This window comes from Phyllosticta citribraziliensis (assembly GCF_038025025.1).
Source record: "Phyllosticta citribraziliensis strain CPC 17464 chromosome Unknown J3D65scaffold_7, whole genome shotgun sequence".
Classification (NCBI taxonomy): domain Eukaryota; kingdom Fungi; phylum Ascomycota; class Dothideomycetes; order Botryosphaeriales; family Phyllostictaceae; genus Phyllosticta; species Phyllosticta citribraziliensis.
The window spans coordinates 3,809-21,384 of NW_027117344.1; the positions used below are offsets into that span (position 1 = coordinate 3,809).

A 17,576-nucleotide genomic window follows, 5' to 3' on the forward strand; every position below is an offset into this window, starting at 1 on the left:
CGAGCGTTCGATGCGATAGCATTGGTTCCGTATCGGTGTGCCGCCGGCGGAGAGCACTACATCCATATTTTCAATTCTTCCCCTGCAGCAAAGGATCAACGAGACTAATTTTCGACATGCCCAAACAGGACAAGCGGTCTCTGAATGTCAACATAGGCGGCAAGACGGGCCGCGGAGTGAAGATGCTCCAACGGCTTTACTACTGCACCTCTTTACGTTTTGGCCCCCGCCCCCACGTCAAAGTGGCGATCATGATCAAATTTTCTGGATTTGGCACGTTGCTGGTCCACGTGCCGCTATCCGCTAGAGAGTTCATCGAACGACGGGTCGAAGACGGAAAAGAAGCGCAGAGGGTATAAAGAGATGAGCCGCATCCAAGCGCTCTAATGTAGGTCCACCGTCGCCCACCAGCTGCCGCCAAAATGCATGCCACGCCGGTCCTCGCGTCTCTTTTGACGCTGCTTTCGCTCGTAGAGTCTCGCCACAATCCAATCCTCCCCAGAGCGGCAGAACTCGATTCCGACTACGAGTATGTTGTCGTCGGCTCCGGACCGGGTGGCGGACCCCTGGCAGCCAATCTTGCAGCAGCCGGCCACAAGGTCTTGCTGATTGATGCGGGCGGCGACCAAGGAGACAATCTTTACGAGGAGGTTCCCGTCCTCTTTCCCTACGCAACAGAGTTCCAGGAGACGGAGTGGGACTTTTTTGTCACGCGCAACTCGGATCCGAGCATCCAGGCCCAGGATTCGATCACGTCCTATCGCCTCTCCAACGGCAGCGTCTACACCGGTCTCAACCCCCCAGCTGGTTCCAAGGCTCTGGGAACTTTGTATCCCCGCGCTGGTACACTGGGCGGCTGCTCGCGACACAATGCGCTCGTCACGATTCGGGCATTCGACAGCGACTGGGATGCGGTTGCGGAGAGCACCGGAGACTCCTCGTGGAGCGGGTCGACCTTTCAAAGGTTGTTTGAAAACATGGAAAAGTGCGAGTACCTGCCCAACAGCATCGTTGGCCACGGCTTCGACGGATGGCTGTACACGTCGCTCACATCGCTCCTGACTGCTGTCAGCGACCTCAAGGTCGTCAGCGTCATTCTTTCGGCCGGCTCTGCCATGGGAATCAACATTGCCGAGACGTTGGTCGGTACGGTTACGGGGCTGGGAGAAGTCCTCCTCAAGGATGTAAACGCGCCAGGCTCCACAATCTCGTCCGGGCCGTACCAGATTCCTTTGGCCATGAACTCGGCCAATTCGACAAGAGGAGGTGCGCGGGACCGCATCATGCAAGTCGCCAACGCCGTCAACGCCGATGGAAGCCGCAAGTACCAACTTGACATCAAGCTTGAAACCTTTGTCACAAAGATTCGTTTCGACGACACCACTGCCGATGGTACGCCGATTGCGACTGGTGTCGACTTCCTTGAAGGCCAGAGTCTGTACCGTGCCGACCCGCGCTGGCAGAGCGCGACGGTCAGCGGCTCCGGAAGCATCAACGCTACCAAGGAAGTCATCATCGCTGCTGGCGCGTTTAACACTCCTCAATTGCTCAAGTTGAGCGGAGTTGGCCCCAAGGAAGAGCTTGAAAGCTTTGACATTCCGGTAAGTTGGACCTGTTTTTCTTTTTAACTTTTTGTCTTTCATGGCTTACCTTTCAGGTTTTGGTCGACCTTCCCGGTGTCGGCGCCAACCTGCGCGACCACATTGAAGTTCCAGTCATCAGCAACGCCACCAAGGACTTTTCCCTCATCGACGGCTGCACCTTCATGCAAGGCTACCCTGACACTCCTGACCCGTGTCTGGAGAAATGGCTCGACGGCACCGACCAGACGAGCAAGGGCGTCTACGCGACCAACGGCTTGGCCGTCGGTGCCGCCATGCGGAGCTCTGCAGCAACCCAAGACGACCCCGACCTTTTCGTCTACGGTGGCCCAGCAAACTTCCCTGGCTTCTTCCCCGGCTGGTCGGATCTCGCCTTCGGCGACCACCATCACTGGGTGTGGGTCTCTCTCAAAGCCAGCACGCTCAACACCGCCGGCACTGTAACACTCAACTCCTCCGACCCGCGCGACTTGCCCAACATTGCTTTCAACACCTTCCAAGACTCGCAGTCCAAGGAGCAGGACCTGCAGGCTTCTTACGAGGGCATCTCATTTGCGCGCCGTGCCATGGACGACTTGATTCCTCTCGACGGTTCGTTCTCCGAGATCCAGCCTGGCCGTGATAACGCAACGAACGAGGAGGAAATCAAGAACTACGCCTACACCAACAGCTTTGGCCACCATGCTTGCTGCACGGCAGCGATTGGTGGTGATGACGACGAGGGTGCTGTGCTGGACAGCGAGTTTCGCGTGCGTGGCGTCAGTGGTTTGAGGGTCGTTGATGCCAGTGCTTTCCCAATCGTGCCTGGTTTCTTCATTGCGCTGCCGACTTATTTGTTGGCTGAGAAAGCATCGGAGGCAATTTTGAACGCCACTCTGACTGCTTGATCTCAAAGTGCAAAGTAATTTAGTTTTTGGCTGTATGAATAATAAATTTCAAACACAATGCTTCGTGTACGCAAGTTCATGTGTAAGTTGGAGAAGAATGTATTAGACTATCTATCCATGGTATCAAAACCCGCTATGCATTTTGAATCGCAAAAACCATTTACTTGAACTGAACCTGCTCCTTGGGCTCCTGGCAGTAAGGAACCGAAGGGCTCCTCCACTCGGGGTTCGCCTCGTCGCCCTTGTCAAAGCTGACAACAGGCTTGAGGAAGCTCAGCCTCTTGCCGTCGAAAGCGCTGTTCTGGAAGGTCTGGAACCAACCGCTGTCCTCGCGGAGGACATCGCCAAAGACGCGCTTCCAGCCGTCCCAGACAGTGACGAGCAGGTCCAAGACGTGGTGGGCGCCGCGCATCTCGGCCCACTGGAAGCGCTTTGCGCACTCGTCGACAATGTTGCGGGGGTAGAGACCAATCTCGGGCCTGAGAGCGTACGTGTTGACGGCGGCCAAGGCGGCATGCGAGTAGTAGCTGCCACCGTGCAGGGCGCGGTCGCGGAGACCGATCATGGCACCGAGGGCACCAAGGATGCCAGTGGTCATGTCGGACACGGGCAGCGAAGGGAGCACGCACTCGTTGTCGGGGAGGTTGAGGGAGCGACCGGTGACGTACGAGGAGCCAGCGGCCGTGTCGGCAATCTGCTGCCAGCCACCACGCTCAGCGTAGATGCCGTCGGGGCCGTAGCAGTTCTCCGAGACATAGACAATGCCCTTTTGGCGCTCGCCAGCCATGCGGAGGAGCTCGTTGAGGCCGAGGCCGTACTTTTCGAGCTTAGATTGCCTGAAGCCCTGGACAAAGACGTCGGCGTCCCTGACGAGGCTCTGGACGTAGGCGCGGTCCTCGGGGTTGCGGAGGTCAATGGCAATAGTGCGCTTGCCAGCGTTGAGGGTGAGTTGCATGATGTTGATGTCGACGAGGTGGGGAGCGTTGATGCGGATGACATCGGCGCCGTACGAGGACAGCACGGTGCCAACCTGAGGACCAGCAATGATGCGAGTCATTTCGACGACCTTGACACCAGCAAGGGGACGCTTGTCGTTGGGGTTGAAGGGAGGGAAAGCGATGCGAGGAGTCGGGACCGAGTGCGCTTGTTGCTTGACATTGACAAACGGGTGCTTGGCCAGGGCCTTGCCCATCTCGCTGTTGTTCCATGCCTCGGGAGTGAAGCAAATGCTGCCGCAGAAGCCGTTGTAGAGGTTGTTGAACTCGAGCTCCTCAGGGGACTTTTGAGTGGTAAACTTCTTAATGTGCTCGTAGGCCTCTTCGGGCGTGTTGATGGGGTCTTCCGGGTTGACTCCAAGCGACTTGAGGAGCGGCTTGGCGTTGAGAGAGCCGTGGACCGAGTACCAGGTCTCGGGGTTCTTTGTGGGGTAGAGAGCGGTGCCACGGTATTTGAGAGGAGTGTCGACCCAGCCCTGCTCGTAGTTGGGGAGCAGAGGCTTGAGCTTCTTGGCCCTGGTCAATGCGACAACGTCCTCGCCGTCGACAAAGGCCATGCCAATCGTGGCAAACCAGAAACCGGCTTGAGTGGTGTTGACAGTCACGGTCCTGTCCTCGCGGGCAGCGCCTCGAATGGCAAGAATCTCGTCGGCAACGACACCGCTCATGGCGTGGAGAGCGGCGGCAATGGGAACAGCCTTGATGGGGCCAGGAATGACGGGGAAATCGTCTCCGACAAACTTGACCTTGGAGAGGAGCTTCTCATCTTGAGTAAAGCCCGGGGTCTCCTTGGCAATGATTCTGAAGATGCGCTCCGTGTCTTGAGGGACAGGCACGAAGCCAGTGTCCGTGTGGGAGCCGGGTCCGTAGACGTTGGGGATGGTAGGGTAATCAGACATGATGAAAATGAGTTGATGATGTCGAGAAAAAGCGATGGGGAGACGGGTTTATATCTCCCCGCCGCGTATCCAGGAGACGGGTCATTTCGAAAATTCTGAGATGTAAACAGATCTGATGCTCGTCATACGGAGAGGCGCCCGAGGCTTCAAGGCGGGGAACCGAGCTTCATGCGAGAGACCCCTCGGAGTGTCGATCAACTGATCGCCAAGAGATAACGGCTTTCCTTCGGTTGCCCTGAGCTCGATGATGAGATCAGGGATGAACAAGCTTTTGAGATTCTCTGCATAAAGTCAATAGCTCGCTGTTAAAGCCCAAAAGGTCATTTGAAAGCTTCCTGTCTCCAAACACATTGAGTACTTGCACCTTGCCTCCAACAAAGAAAAGTCTTTCAAAATGGCCATCAACAAAGTTACCATCATCGGCAGCGGTGCCATTGGCTGCTCTTGGGCCGCCCTCTTCCTCGCCAATGGTCTGCAAGTCACGGCATTCGACATCAACCCTCAAGCCGAGAACCTCTTGCGGTCCCTCGTTTCAGAGGCCCTTCCCACCCTGGAAAGAATGGGTCAGCTGAAGAGACAAGACGCCAAAGCTTCAGACGTCGTCTTCACCACCGATCTCAAGGAGGCCTTGAAGGACACCGACTTTGTCCAAGAAAACGGACCGGAGAGGCTCGACTTCAAGCGCAACCTCTTCAACGACATCATTGCCAACATCCGGCCAGACACCATAATCGCAACCTCATCTTCAGGCTTGACATGCACTTCAATCCAAGAGGGCGTCAAATCGCATCCCGAGAGATGCGTTGTTGGACACCCCTTCAACCCGCCTCACATGATTCCGCTGGTCGAAGTTGTGGGCGGAAGCAAAACATCCGATGAAACCATTTCCAGGACCATGGCATTCTACGAGGGCTTGGGTAAAAAGGCCGTCCACGTCAAGAAGGAGGTCGTCGGTCACATTGCAAACAGACTACAGGCTGCCGTGGTCCGTGAATGTCTGCATCTCCTCTCGGAGGACGTCTGCGACATGTCCGACATTGATACCGCCATGTCCTATGGCCCTGGTCTGCGCTGGGGTGTCATGGGTCCAGGCTCTCTTCTCCACTTGGGTGGTGGTCCAGGCGGAATCCAGCATCTTGCCGACCATTTGCTTGGTCCATTGACGACCTGGTGGGCTCCCAAGGATCCCGTGGTGGACGACGAGTTGAAGAAGAAGTTTGTCGAGGGCACGCTGAACGAAATCAACGGCAGGACGTACGAGGCCATGGCCAAGCAGAGGGACGAGGAGTTGGTGGCTTTGTTGAATGTCAGAAGGGAGTGGGACAACTATGCGGAGAAGCAAAAGAGTGCTTGATTGAGTTAGCGTCGATATCCAATAATTTCATCCACTGTTCCTCCCTGCAAACCTCCATCATGCCATGTATCCACGTGCTTGCGTCGCCTTTGCCTGCTTCGTTTCACCCCTTTCCGCGCAGAGCGTCCAAGTTGGCGTCAGCGCTCCCAGACGCTCCACGCCGTCGTTTCGGGCCGTGGAAAGGTGCGAGGCCGAGCGGCTGTGCCAGTTGTCGGTGTGCCTGACGGCGGCCGCGTAGCCGTGATAAGATCTTTCGGATCAAATCAGAGCGACGACGCTTTCGCGCTCTCTGCTCGTCTGTTCTAGAAACGCAATCGTCAGGCGAGGCGGAGATTTGGGCGGGATCGGTTCCTTCAGGCGATCACGCATGGACAGTGCCAGGCCGGATTCGCAGTGGCAAGGAGTATGTTCTGACTCGCAAGCCGAGGCTGGCGCCAAAAAGGGGAATTCAGGTGGTGTTGGTGACGACATGCGCCTGGTGTTGAAGACACGGACCGCGAAAATCTTCGAGGCGAGATCTTTTGATAAGATAACTCGGATTTGATCCGGCGCCCGCCACCACCACCGTCACCGTCGCATCGCGACCATAACATCATCTCGACGGCGAAGACCATTTTTCCTCTGAACCGTGCTGCTGCTGCTCTGGCCTTAATAGGAGACATGGCGTCCAACGCGTTTCTTCTGCCTGTTCCCATCTCGCACATCTCCAATCTCAACTCGTCCACCACTTTCCATCCACAATGCTCCCCGAAAGACGCCTCTACATTCTCGACACCGACCTGACCCGTTGGTCCTCTCGCCGTGGTCGCATCATCTCCACTCGCACCGATGGCTCCGACCCCAGAGTTGTCGTCGACCACATCAAAGAGCTTCCCGATGGCATCGCCATTGACCGCGAGCACAACCACATGTACGTCACCATGATGGGTGCTTCCGGCTTCAAGGAAAACGACGGCTCGATCATCCGCTACAACCTCGATGGCTCCAAGCCCACCACCATTGTTCCTCCCGGCGCAACCTTCACGCCCAAGCAAGTCACCATCGCGCGCCAAAGCAAGAAGCTCTACTGGTCAGACCGCGAGGGCCTGCGCGTCATGCGCTCCAACCTCGACGGAAGCGATATTGAGGTCTTGGTACAAACGGGCAATACCGAGGAGGACCGCAAGGACCTGTCGCGGTGGTGCGTTGGCATCGCCGTCGACGAGGAAAATGGCTACTTCTACTGGACGCAAAAAGGTCCCAGCAAAGGCAAGGTTGGGCGCATCTACCGCGCCAGGATCGACGGCCTCAAGCAAGAATATCCCAGCTCGCGCAAGGATCGCGAGCTTCTCTTTGAATCTCTGCCCGAGCCTATCGACCTCGAGCTGGACGTCAAGTCGCAGCTCCTCTACTGGACGGACCGCGGAGATCCCCCGACTGGAAACTCGCTGAACAGGGCGTACGTTGGAAAGACCCCGGCCACCTCTGGAGGTCGTTCCTCTGTGGGCGAGGTCCTGGCTGTCCGTCTTCACGAGACCATTGGCCTGGCCCTTGACCTCCAGAATGAAGCCGCCTACGTCACCGATCTCGCCGGAGGCGTGTACAAGATTGGCATTGGCAAGGAAAACACCAAAGAAGTCTTGTTCGCCGAGCTGGGCGACACTACTGGCATCGCGCTCGTATAGTTTCATTTCATCATCCAGCATTTGTCGGAGTACATTGCATAAAGCGGCGCGGTTCATTTTGTTGCATCTGATACCATTTCTACGAATTCCGTAATATAAATTTCACCAACATGGCACGTGTTTCTACTTTTAGTGGATGACAAGATTTCCGGCATTTACGCGTCTTGCGCATACATTCACAAAGCACACAGCTTTCATGTCTCTTTTTCCTGCTGATTCACGATCCTAGTCATCTTTTTCCAGTTCCTTGCGTGTTTACCGTCATGAAAGTTTCGAGCTCGGTTGCGTTTGATGACGACAGACAAAGGTTTACGACATTTTGATGCGTCGGTATGACGCCAGTCTTGCACAGAAGGTTTGATGATTCAGAACTTTCATTTCACGTCATCGCAAACTTCCTTCATCATCGAGGCCGCCTGCGGATCATGCGTGGCAGAGATGCGCTGTACGCAAAATCATCATTGGAATCCCGCTGTTTCTTTATCTTCAGCCGGCGCGGTAACTTTCACACTGGAAACTTCAACTCGAGAGCCTCGTCATCATGCGTATCACTGACATGGGAGTGCTGCGGATAGCCAGACGGCTCGACAAATTCGGAGCGGAGTTGCTTGGCCAAGTCATTCGCCGCGTCAACAGCACTCGCATTTGTCCGTGTTATTCGAACCATTCTGAAATGTTTAAATTCCCGAAATCTGCGAGAATGCTTACAGGTAGGCTTTGACAACAAACCAAAGATATGCCGTAGCACTGAGCGACAACCACCATTGCCGAGCCGCTGAGAAACTCGATGCCATAGTGGGTGTAGAAAGAAATGCGACAGACCTCCTAGCAATCTGAGTGCACTCAGGGAGCATTCATTCACTACTGCACCTGCACTCAGGGAGCAGCCATCTGCTGCTGCAGCTCCGCTTAGGGAGCATTCATTCACTGCTGCATGTAGACCTCGGGAGTTTTATTTCTTTCGACGCCCAATGTGATGCTGAGACCGCTTCTTGCGCTGCATCGTCGTTGCTCCAGAAATCGGACAACTTCTCCAGAATCCCCGACCTATGTCTAGGCCGAGGCGTTGTACGCGTTGACCCAGCACGTGCTGTGTTGGTTTCCTTTTGTCCACTCAACGGCTGTCGCTCCAAAAGCAGCTTTCGACAAGAGCTGATTTCACCGCACCGTCAAAATCGGTCGCTCCGTTCTTTGACGTGGTCGAGGATCCCAAATTTGGATCCTTTCCCCCGCCTGGCCCAGAACAAACCCGGATTCAACGTCCTCAATATGCCGACAAAGCCTTCTTCAGCTGCAAAGATGCTGAAGGAGATCAGGGCGTCAAGAATCAGCCCATGGAGTCCTTGGTGGCTCCCAATACCATCGCCGAGGGAAGCTCCCACCAGTCCGACGCAATTCGCGGAGCCTGACTCTTCATCATTTGTCAGAAAAGTCGATTGCCATAATTTAGGCACTCATGAATCCCCTTTCCGGCAGTGTGCATCAGATAGACAACATCAGCAAGGTGAACGGCGCCGCCAACTAGGAGCCTGTCTCTGGTTCTGTCAACCTGGACTGTCTTGAAGCCACTTATATCGACTCAAGGCCATTTCCGACGGCGCTCTGGGTGTCACTTTTAGTGAGACTTTTGTCTACAATTCAATTAGGTACCGTTTTGAGTCAAAAACTGTGAGGACCCCTCCAAACATGATTTCGAACTGACTCAAACTGAAAGCTCCAGCGGACATGTTCGGTCCCAATTTTGGAACGACCTTCAGAAATTTTTGAGTGGCTTCAGTGCTGCACAAATTCACCAAATTCGATTCTCTCGACAACTAGTTGCATCTCTTCTCTCAAAACGAACAAATCACCTCTGCCTTGAACTGGAAGCAAAAGAAATCAGACCGCAGCAACAACCTTCTCGTTGACAAGCGATATCTCATCTGCATTCTGCGCCCTGCCACCAATCTCCCCCGAGCGCACGGCATCAAAATACTGCGCGTAGAGTTGAACCTCGCGTCCCTCACTCCTCGGCTCAAGAGCAAATTGAAACGGCCTCGGTCTGCTAATCAACATACTCGTATAATCGTGCGCCGGGATATCCATGGGACGTCCTGAATCGTCGAGCTTTTTGGAAAAGTTGAAGGCCCACGCCATGCTTCCCATGCCGATGAGAAACTCTTGCTCGACGAGATCCATACCCATGCAGATGCGGCGGCCATACCCGAAGGTTGTAAAGTTCTTGATGCTCGGGAATTTGGTCAAGGGCTCTTGAAAGGATGGGTAGGTTGGGGAGAGCCAGCGCTCGGGGTTGAATGATTCGGGGTTTGGATACGTCGTGGCGTCGCGCGTGATCGCCCTGGTTTGAGTGAGTAGTGAGATTGAGGAAGAGGTGGTCTTCTTACCATTGATTCGGGTGGACGTGGGATCCTGCGGGGATAAAATGTCCCTCGTAGATGAAGTCCCTGGTCGATTCGTGCGGGATACCTGGTTTGGTGAGCAAAACATTCCATTGTTGATTGAATGCACTGACTGCTCGGAGTGACGGGTCTCCATCTCATGCACTCCTTAATCACAGCACGAAGAACTGGAAGATCCGGATAGTCGGAGGGACGCGGCATTCGATCCCCACACACGCGATCAATCTCCTCCTGCACCTTTGCTTGCCATTCGGGATGGAGACACATTGCGAGGACGTAGGTGATGAGAGCCGAAGCCGTCGTGATGATGCCCGCAAGACCAACCATGCCGACAGTGTAAGCTCCTTCAAGCTCATCCAGAGCCTTCGTCGTCTTGTCGCCCTTGTTCTTCCCCTCGATGAAAGACCTCATGTATGACCTGCAAGTCGAGCCGGCGGCAAGATCTTTGTCAACCTCTCTCCGCAGCTTGATGAAGAACTCGCGCTCGCGCGCATGTCGAGCGCACTCTGCTTGTTTCCATGGAGACAGCCAGTGTGGAAGCAGACGCAGCTGCGGCATGATGTTGGGAAGATTGGCCGCTGGAGATATGGCCGCAAGAAGAGCGTGGGAGTGCAATGTTATTTCGTCTGCAAACCGGACGTGTCCAAAGGCTAGTCGGGAAATTACACGTCCAGTGTAACTTTCAGCGTGCATCTCGAGTTCTTGGGGTCTCAGCATCAGGTCCAGGAGGAAATGCTTGCACTCGTGAAAAGGCAGGAGCTGATGCTTGTCCCCTGCCGACTTGGACATTATTTGGTGCACGAAACGCCTTTGACGTTGCCAGACGTCTACAACCTGTTAGAACCCTCCTGACTCGTCGAGATACGCAAACTGACCATTATATCCCAGCAGCGGCAGATACTCTGGGGCCGTCTTGCTGGCACCAAGGTTGTTGATTTGAGGCCGATCGGAGAAGGTCTCACTCCTTTTGACCAGAAGCTCATTCGCAATCTCGTCCGAGGCAACCCACACATGGTTGACTCCAAAAATATTGATCTGGTATATCTTTCCAAACTTATCTGACCAATTTTTGAATTGGAGGTAGCTGTGTTCCCGTGGGATATCCCATATACGTCCAATGAATGGTATTCCTGGATCACAGTCAGCAGATGTCGACCAAGTGATGTGGGGAGCTGACCTTTTGGACCCGGAAGCCATATAGTTCCACTCGGCTTGTTGAAATAAGAGCATAAAAGTCTTACCACAGCAATGGCAACACTGATGACGACAAAGAAGGCAAGTATGATGGATGACATTTTGTGTCCTTGTTGGCTGATATCGGACCGACGAATTTCAATCGACTTTATACAGCAGGCTCTTCCACACGTTGTGCCCCAATGACACATTCAACATGCGGAGTTTCAATTTCTCGGTTGGGGTCCAACGCCATTCTGCCAGTAGGATTTACCATTTTTCCAGCTGTGGGGGACATTTGCTGACGTTGTGGTGGCTTGGATAGTCAGACCAGAGGCACACGCGAAATTGTTGAAGCCTGCCTCACTGCTGAGACTCTGCTCCGTGCAGTTTCCCTTCTCGCAATGTTCAAAAAAATAAGTCAAAAGATGCTCCGAAATCTCCGTTAGGACCGCAATCCAAGCATATTTGCTCTCGAACACCCAACTCCAAGTTTTCGTCCCGATTCTCCAATCCAACAGTCAACCAACAACCAAGGCTTTCAGGAGTAATCGGTGCAATTCGCAACGATAGCTCGAAAAGGAAGCGTAGTCACTCCTTAGACAACTTCCTACCCACAAAATACACTGGCGAATTGTCTCGCAGTCGCACACCTTCACAGTAACCGTATTCAAGAAGCTTCCATATACGTCAATGGTTCAAGCCACTCAGATGGTGCAGCGCATCCCACCCGGCTACTCCGTAGCGCGCCCTGGATTGATGACCGCGTCAGGATACCCTGGCACAGTTCTCCTCCGCATGCCGTTTGCAGCCAAATCCGCCTGAAAGACCCTGAACGCGGAATCCCCTCCGTCCCAGCACTGCCCGTGGGATTGCGCTTCGGATGCTGCCGACTCCACCTCTGTCGATTTCTCTCGTTGTTTCTGTTAGCTATTCTTCGATGGCAAAGATCGCCTCAGGGACTCTCGACTGTCGCGTCACGATGACTCTGCCAACTTCGGCGATTTGTGTCGTTCTTCTGAGCTTTCCTCTCGAGTGATGTTGCTCAGCTCCTTGAGGATGTGCGCCCCGGCGACCCCTTCGTCTTTTGAGGACTGAAGGGCTGCATGATCTGAGAAATTTCCCTAGGACACTCCAATTGAGCGTAATCACACGAGTAAGCGTGCGCTAAGGACTACTCCTGTTGTTGTACAATACTTGCTCGATTTTGGCATCTGTTACAAAGAAAATTTTCCATGGCTTCCACAAACATTCCAAATGGATCGCTTGGTACCGCAATCTATTCGTCTGAGGCATGGAGACTCAGGATACAACCTCGACAGCAAGATCGACGCTGCGAATTTCACAAATCTGTAAACGACCAGAGAAATAATCACAACCTGTAGTAACAACACAGGGCTACACAGAAGCTGCCCCCAAGGTTGCTTTGCCCTTGATGCTCTTCCATGGAACAAGGGGGCTGACCAGCGTCGCAACTCCACCCACTGCAACGCACAAAATCAAGGCTGTTCGAATGCCCTCCATATACGCCGTAAGCACGGCATCCAAGTCGGAGCCGTGGAAGACAACCCGTATTTCGGTTGCACCAGTTGAGACGACTTGGGCAGGGTTCAGATGAGGAGCAATCCTTCGAATGGTACTGATAAGCTCGTTTGCAAAAGCGGACTGGGCGGCGCTGACCATGAATGCTCCACCCATGGTTTGAAAGACTGCAACAATCAGCTTCTGAAGACATTTTGGTAGACAAAGCTTACATAGTAGCTGGGCCGTAGTGGACGAAATATCCTCTGGAGGAGATAGAGCTTGCGCCGCCATGATAGGTGCTTGAAAGCAGCCGCCGATTCCCACCCCCGCGATGATCTGGTAGCCGATCCATTTGCCTGATGAGGTTTCGCGTTCCAGCGTGTATAGCAGTCCAGATCCGACCGTCGTCAACACTGCTCCGATTGGAAATAGGATCGCGAACTGGCCAGTGACAGTCATGAAGCCTCCAGATCCAATTATAAACAGAGCTTTGATCTATTAGCAACAACTTGCGATGCCCGGGTTAACTCACTTATAGCGATGATGAGTGCAAGGTTTCGCACTCCACTATTAGCAGCTGAGGTGTTGCGTATCGCTTGGAAATAGATCGGCAGGTAGTACAACAGGATGAAGAAGGCACCGGCAATGCTGGAGGAGTTAGCTCAGCCAGAAGTGGGTCTCTCAGCTTACAAGAAACTAAAGATGCATCCTGTCCAGACTTCCCGACGCTTCAAGATCCACGGCGACAAAAGAGCGCGCGGTCCTTGCCACCACTCTATGAGTAGGAAGAGAATGGTAATCAATCCAAAGCCGACAATCGTCCCAATGACGTCGGCAGATTTCCACGGCTTTGACACGCCGCCCCACTCGAACGCGAGCAGGAGACAGACGACTGCGCCTAGGATGACGAAGAATCCCGGCAAATCCATTTGCTTAATCTTCTCTGCCAACGGAGCATTTCGAGCTTCTTCAGAAAGTGCACCTGCGGGACTTTTCAAGATGAAGATGATGATGGCAACTGCGAGGCCACCGATGGGCAAGTTGATGTAGAAACTGTCGGGTCAGCTTTGTCAAGAAAACGCACAGGGAGCGTTCGTACCACCAGCGCCATCCGGGACCATCTGTGAAGGCTCCACCAAGGAGCGGACCAACGACGCTGGAAACGCCGTATGTTGCTCCCATTATGCCCGTGAACGCAGGTCGCTTTTCGGGGGGAACCACAAAAGCAATGATAGTGTAGCAACCTGCCAAAACGCCGGCAACACCAAGCCCAATGATTGCGCGGCCGACAATAAAGGTTATGGAGCCCTGCGCGACAGCTGTCCATTGTCAGATGGATCTCGAGGACGGGTGGGAACAAACCAGAAATCAAACTGCCGACCTCAAAGACAAAAATACTGACTAAGAAGACCGTCTTCAGATCAACGTATTTGTACGCTTTCCCCCACACCGACTGCGAGGATGCAACGGTCAGAAAGAGGGCAGATCCGAACCAACCAATATCGTCGAGCGCGTTGAACTGGTCCGTAACTTTCGGAATGGCCGTAGCGACGATGTTCATGTCCAGGGCCGCGAGAAAAGTCGCGAGCGCAAGTGCCACAATGACCGACCACAGCCTCCATCCCCTGGGATGGTCCTCCTCGGTGTCGGGAGCATTCGCGGGCGCAACCTGGATGACTGAGTCGTCACGGTGGCTGGTCACAAATCGAGGCGAGGGTATGCTCGAGGCGGATCGGTATCCCTCGCTGCGCACATCGTCCTTCTCGCTCTTTTCGGTCGTCCGTGTCAGGGTCGAGTTTTCGCGTACAGGCAAACTGTCGCCATGGTATTTGCCCGGGGCGGAGGAATGTGACATTATTTGCTGGAGAGGTGCGTACACAACAGACGCGCAAAATGGATGCAAAGCTGAGCAATTCAGGCACAGGTGCCATTCTCATGTCGGTTCTGGATTGCGTTGCTACCGAGGGTGTGTCGGCCAATCAGCTGAGATGGTGAATGAAGGGTCTGGCTGAAGAACGGGTTCCAAACAGAGCTCACGCCAGGCCGTCATCCGCGTGTAGCTCTCGAAGTCGTGATATTCTCGTGATATGTACAAAGTTCCGCCAGTGATTTCAGACGCGAGTGACTCCCGGCTCAATCTGCTCGAGGCGCTCTACCAGTTGACTCCACACCTTTTCCGCGAGCTTTTCATTCTCGACGCCGGTAACTTTGGACCCAGGCCTACTTGGTTAGCGAGACAAGAGATCGACCTGAGCACTGTACTTACGGTGTGGCTTTGCGGTCTATGAGAAGGCCGCCGTGGGTCTCGGGTCCAAGTGCAGGAGAGATGGCATGCACAAGGATCCGACCGCCAACCTCTGTGGTTCGCAAAAAAAGTAACGAAACGCCGTTCAAGATCTTCCTCTTAAGCCAGGGCATATCATCGCGGAATATGTCGCTCCTGCATGCTCCTGGGGACATGTAATTGATCAAGACGTTGGATTTCTCGCTCAGTGGGCTTGCATTGGCCAAAGCACGCACAGCGAAGAGAAGCAAAAGTTTTGACGTAGGGTATCTGCAAGCAATCAGCAACAACAGTCATAGTCGTGTCGTTATGCTTACCGGTCACCCATATTTGCCTTGTCCTTTTGAGCGAGCGCATCAAAAACATTATCGGCCCCTTTCTTCTCCTTAAACTTGGCGAACCATTGCATGTCGCTGCCGACGAAACTCAGAAGGCCTCGAACGCGATGCTTGTCGGCGCTCTCGCGCAGTTTTGGCAAGACTTCCAGACCGACCAGGACCGCACCGATGACATTGACCGTGATGTGGGTCTCGTTCCCTTCGACCGCGGACCAGTTATTCATGAGTACTCCGGCATTCTGGATAACGGCGTCGAGGCGATCCAACGTCCGCACGCGGGCGCCAAATTTTTTGACTGAATCGAAGTTGGATAGATCAAGCTCCCAGACCTGTAGACGCTCTGGTGCACAGCCGGTGGAGTCAACAAGACTTTGGACGGCCGCTTTGCCTTTGTAATTGCTTCTGACGGCGAGAATGACGAGCTCGGCGTTTAGCCTGATCAAATGCTTGACCGCTTCATAACCAAGTCCAGTGTTAGAGCCTGTCACAATGACGACTTGCCCGGAAAAATCGTCATTTGGAGTAGGCGGAGTGACGAAGAGTTGCGAGTAGAGGGCAGTAGTGATGAAAGGCATGATGGAACCTGGTGAATGGAAATACAACGTTCAAATCGGTTCGCGGTTAGTATTTGAATGGCTATCGCCCGGCAATTCGTGCTTCCGAGAGGCAGACGCCAAGTTTATTCTAAGCGTGCACCTCGAAAACGTCGTCTGTTACAAAGTCCCATGACCTGTAATATAGTAATCAACGTTTACTAGACCTATTTAGGATTCGGTATTTATTCTATATCAGTAATCTCGCTCTTTGAATTGCCCGAGAAGATGAAACTAATCACTCTATCAGCAAAGATACCGATAAAGTTCGTCCGTAGGATTGTCGACACTAAGGGGTTACGACTAGAAGAATGGCAGAACAATCCAAGGGTGCATGAAAACTGACGACGGCAAATTTGCACTACTTTTCAATCCAATCTCTCACAACTCCGGCAATCTGATCGCTATTTTCCTCCAGGAAAAACAGATGGGCATTGCCGTATATGCCAACGTTCGTGAGATTCAGATAGTCGACCGAGACACCTGCTTGCCTCAGAAACTCCACTGTGCACCAGTCGTACACTGCGTGGTAGCTTGCCTGAGTTTGCAGAACCAAAGTCGGAATATCCTTGAGATTGGTCAGCTGCCTCGGTCCTTGCGGGTCTTGAAGTGTGCAATTTCCAATCGAAGGGTCCATGGATCCGGTGGTGACGAGCTGAAACTGACTTTCGACGCTGACGTTTGCTTGCATTGGGGGATCGTAGGTCAGCGGAGCGTCCGTCAATCCATATTTCCGGGCTGCTCCCTGGGAAAAGACTTGGTCGATGAATGGCGGCCCCGAGGGCTCAAGAGCGACGAGCCTCTTTACGAGCTTCGGCCTGGCATCTGCGGCAAGCCAAGTCATGATACCGCCCTGACTGTGACCCACAACCGTCACTGGGCGGCCGATTCGGTCGAGAAGCTCAGCGAGTCCGGCTTGCACCGCAAGCTGTTGAGTTGCAGGGTCGGGCAAGTACGCATTCGGTGACGTAGTTTTGTAATACGTGTCGAAGATGGAATCGCCTTTTGTTCCGTTGCCTGGCCATCGCGTGTGAAGTTGAGCTTGCGGCCAGAAATTGAATTTTTCGGGGGCAGTGTAGCGACTGGCAGCATATCGTGCGCCGTACGCCTTGAGAGTATCGGAAGAATTCAGAGGAGTCCATGGACTGCGGGCTCGAAAGGCTTGATCGATGAGGTAGACCTCGTAGCCTTTTCCCAAAAAGTACGAGGCCCAACCAGGATTTCCATCCGGCTTGTTGAGCCAGTTTGTTCCCGTCTGACCGCCTCCATGAATAAAGATGATTGGTTCAGGTTCGCTCGTCTGATTGAAAGCGGGAACCAGATGCTCGACGTAGACTTGGCCTCTTGAGATGAAGTCAGAGGCTTCGCTGACGTACTCTCCGCTGGTGTAGAAGAATTCCCGGTAATGAGGCGTGCCGAGCCGACTGCTGGAAGCTGTGCCTACGCCAAGGCCAAGGAAAAGTGCAGTGACACCACGCATGTTGGGCAGGATTCAAGGAGCTGTGATGCCCGCAGTCTGGGACTCGGTGGTTAAATGTTCAGCTGGACCATTCTCCACTAAATCCAATGAAGCGGTCTACCCCGCACTCGTGCGATTGGTGACCACTGCCTCGACAGTCAAGAAGTTGGCCCTGAGATGGAATCTTGTGGGAAGCAGCACCGGCAAGCCCACCGCAGACATTAATATCATCCCATGGAATTTTTTCTCTGATCAAAAGACGGCTTCAGGTGCCCTCATGCGGCAAAGAACTTGAAGCATACCATCGGAAGCACGGCATAGTCATGACAAGTCAAGTATGCTACTTCGCGACCCCACAAAAAATTGGCTCGTCAATGGAAGGAGATGGGCAGCGGTGAATGAAGTT

The 17,576-nt window shown here is 53.7% G+C and overlaps 7 protein-coding genes across 7 annotated transcripts; 2 read left to right on the forward strand and 5 right to left on the reverse strand.

Moving 5' to 3' along the window:
• The first annotated feature begins 403 nt into the window (after positions 1-403).
• On the forward strand, positions 404-2,601 carry J3D65DRAFT_626088 (uncharacterized protein). Its single transcript, XM_066800397.1, has 2 exons — positions 404-1,601; positions 1,658-2,601. Exons 1-2 carry the CDS (start codon positions 423-425, stop codon positions 2,486-2,488), a joined length of 2,010 nt encoding a protein of 669 aa, XP_066654142.1. The 5' UTR covers positions 404-422; the 3' UTR covers positions 2,489-2,601.
• Positions 2,602-2,648: 47 nt separating this feature from the next.
• Positions 2,649-4,382, reverse strand: J3D65DRAFT_668213 (CoA-transferase family III domain-containing protein; the record flags this gene model as incomplete). The annotated part of the gene is made up of 1 exon (XM_066803095.1): positions 2,649-4,382. One exon carries the CDS (start codon positions 4,380-4,382, stop codon positions 2,649-2,651), a length of 1,734 nt encoding a protein of 577 aa, XP_066654143.1.
• Positions 4,383-4,776: 394 nt separating this feature from the next.
• Positions 4,777-7,400, forward strand: J3D65DRAFT_646141 (uncharacterized protein; the record flags this gene model as incomplete). The annotated part of the gene is made up of 2 exons (XM_066802260.1): positions 4,777-5,699; positions 6,392-7,400. 2 exons carry the CDS (start codon positions 4,777-4,779, stop codon positions 7,398-7,400), a joined length of 1,932 nt encoding a protein of 643 aa, XP_066654144.1.
• A 1,631-nt stretch (positions 7,401-9,031) lies between these two features.
• On the reverse strand, positions 9,032-11,112 carry J3D65DRAFT_626093 (cytochrome P450). Its single transcript, XM_066800398.1, has 5 exons — positions 10,977-11,112; positions 10,675-10,929; positions 9,913-10,626; positions 9,785-9,866; positions 9,032-9,738 (listed from the first exon to the last, which is right to left on the reverse strand). The coding sequence occupies exons 1-5, from the start codon at positions 11,092-11,094 to the stop codon at positions 9,279-9,281; spliced, it is 1,629 nt and encodes a 542-aa protein (XP_066654145.1). The 5' UTR covers positions 11,095-11,112; the 3' UTR covers positions 9,032-9,278.
• A 1,059-nt stretch (positions 11,113-12,171) lies between these two features.
• On the reverse strand, positions 12,172-14,501 carry J3D65DRAFT_626098 (MFS multidrug transporter). The gene is made up of 6 exons (XM_066800399.1): positions 13,859-14,501; positions 13,596-13,815; positions 13,187-13,549; positions 13,029-13,144; positions 12,727-12,984; positions 12,172-12,681 (listed from the first exon to the last, which is right to left on the reverse strand). Exons 1-6 carry the CDS (start codon positions 14,349-14,351, stop codon positions 12,371-12,373), a joined length of 1,761 nt encoding a protein of 586 aa, XP_066654146.1. The 5' UTR covers positions 14,352-14,501; the 3' UTR covers positions 12,172-12,370.
• Positions 14,483-15,861, reverse strand: J3D65DRAFT_626103 (retinol dehydrogenase 12). The gene is made up of 3 exons (XM_066800400.1): positions 15,098-15,861; positions 14,763-15,050; positions 14,483-14,716 (listed from the first exon to the last, which is right to left on the reverse strand). Exons 1-3 carry the CDS (start codon positions 15,691-15,693, stop codon positions 14,608-14,610), a joined length of 993 nt encoding a protein of 330 aa, XP_066654147.1. The 5' UTR covers positions 15,694-15,861; the 3' UTR covers positions 14,483-14,607.
• Positions 15,862-15,883: 22 nt separating this feature from the next.
• Positions 15,884-17,471, reverse strand: J3D65DRAFT_388014 (Alpha/Beta hydrolase protein). The gene has a single exon (XM_066795820.1). The coding sequence runs from the start codon at positions 17,189-17,191 to the stop codon at positions 16,073-16,075; it is 1,119 nt and encodes a 372-aa protein (XP_066654148.1). The 5' UTR covers positions 17,192-17,471; the 3' UTR covers positions 15,884-16,072.
• Positions 17,472-17,576: the final 105 nt, after the last annotated feature.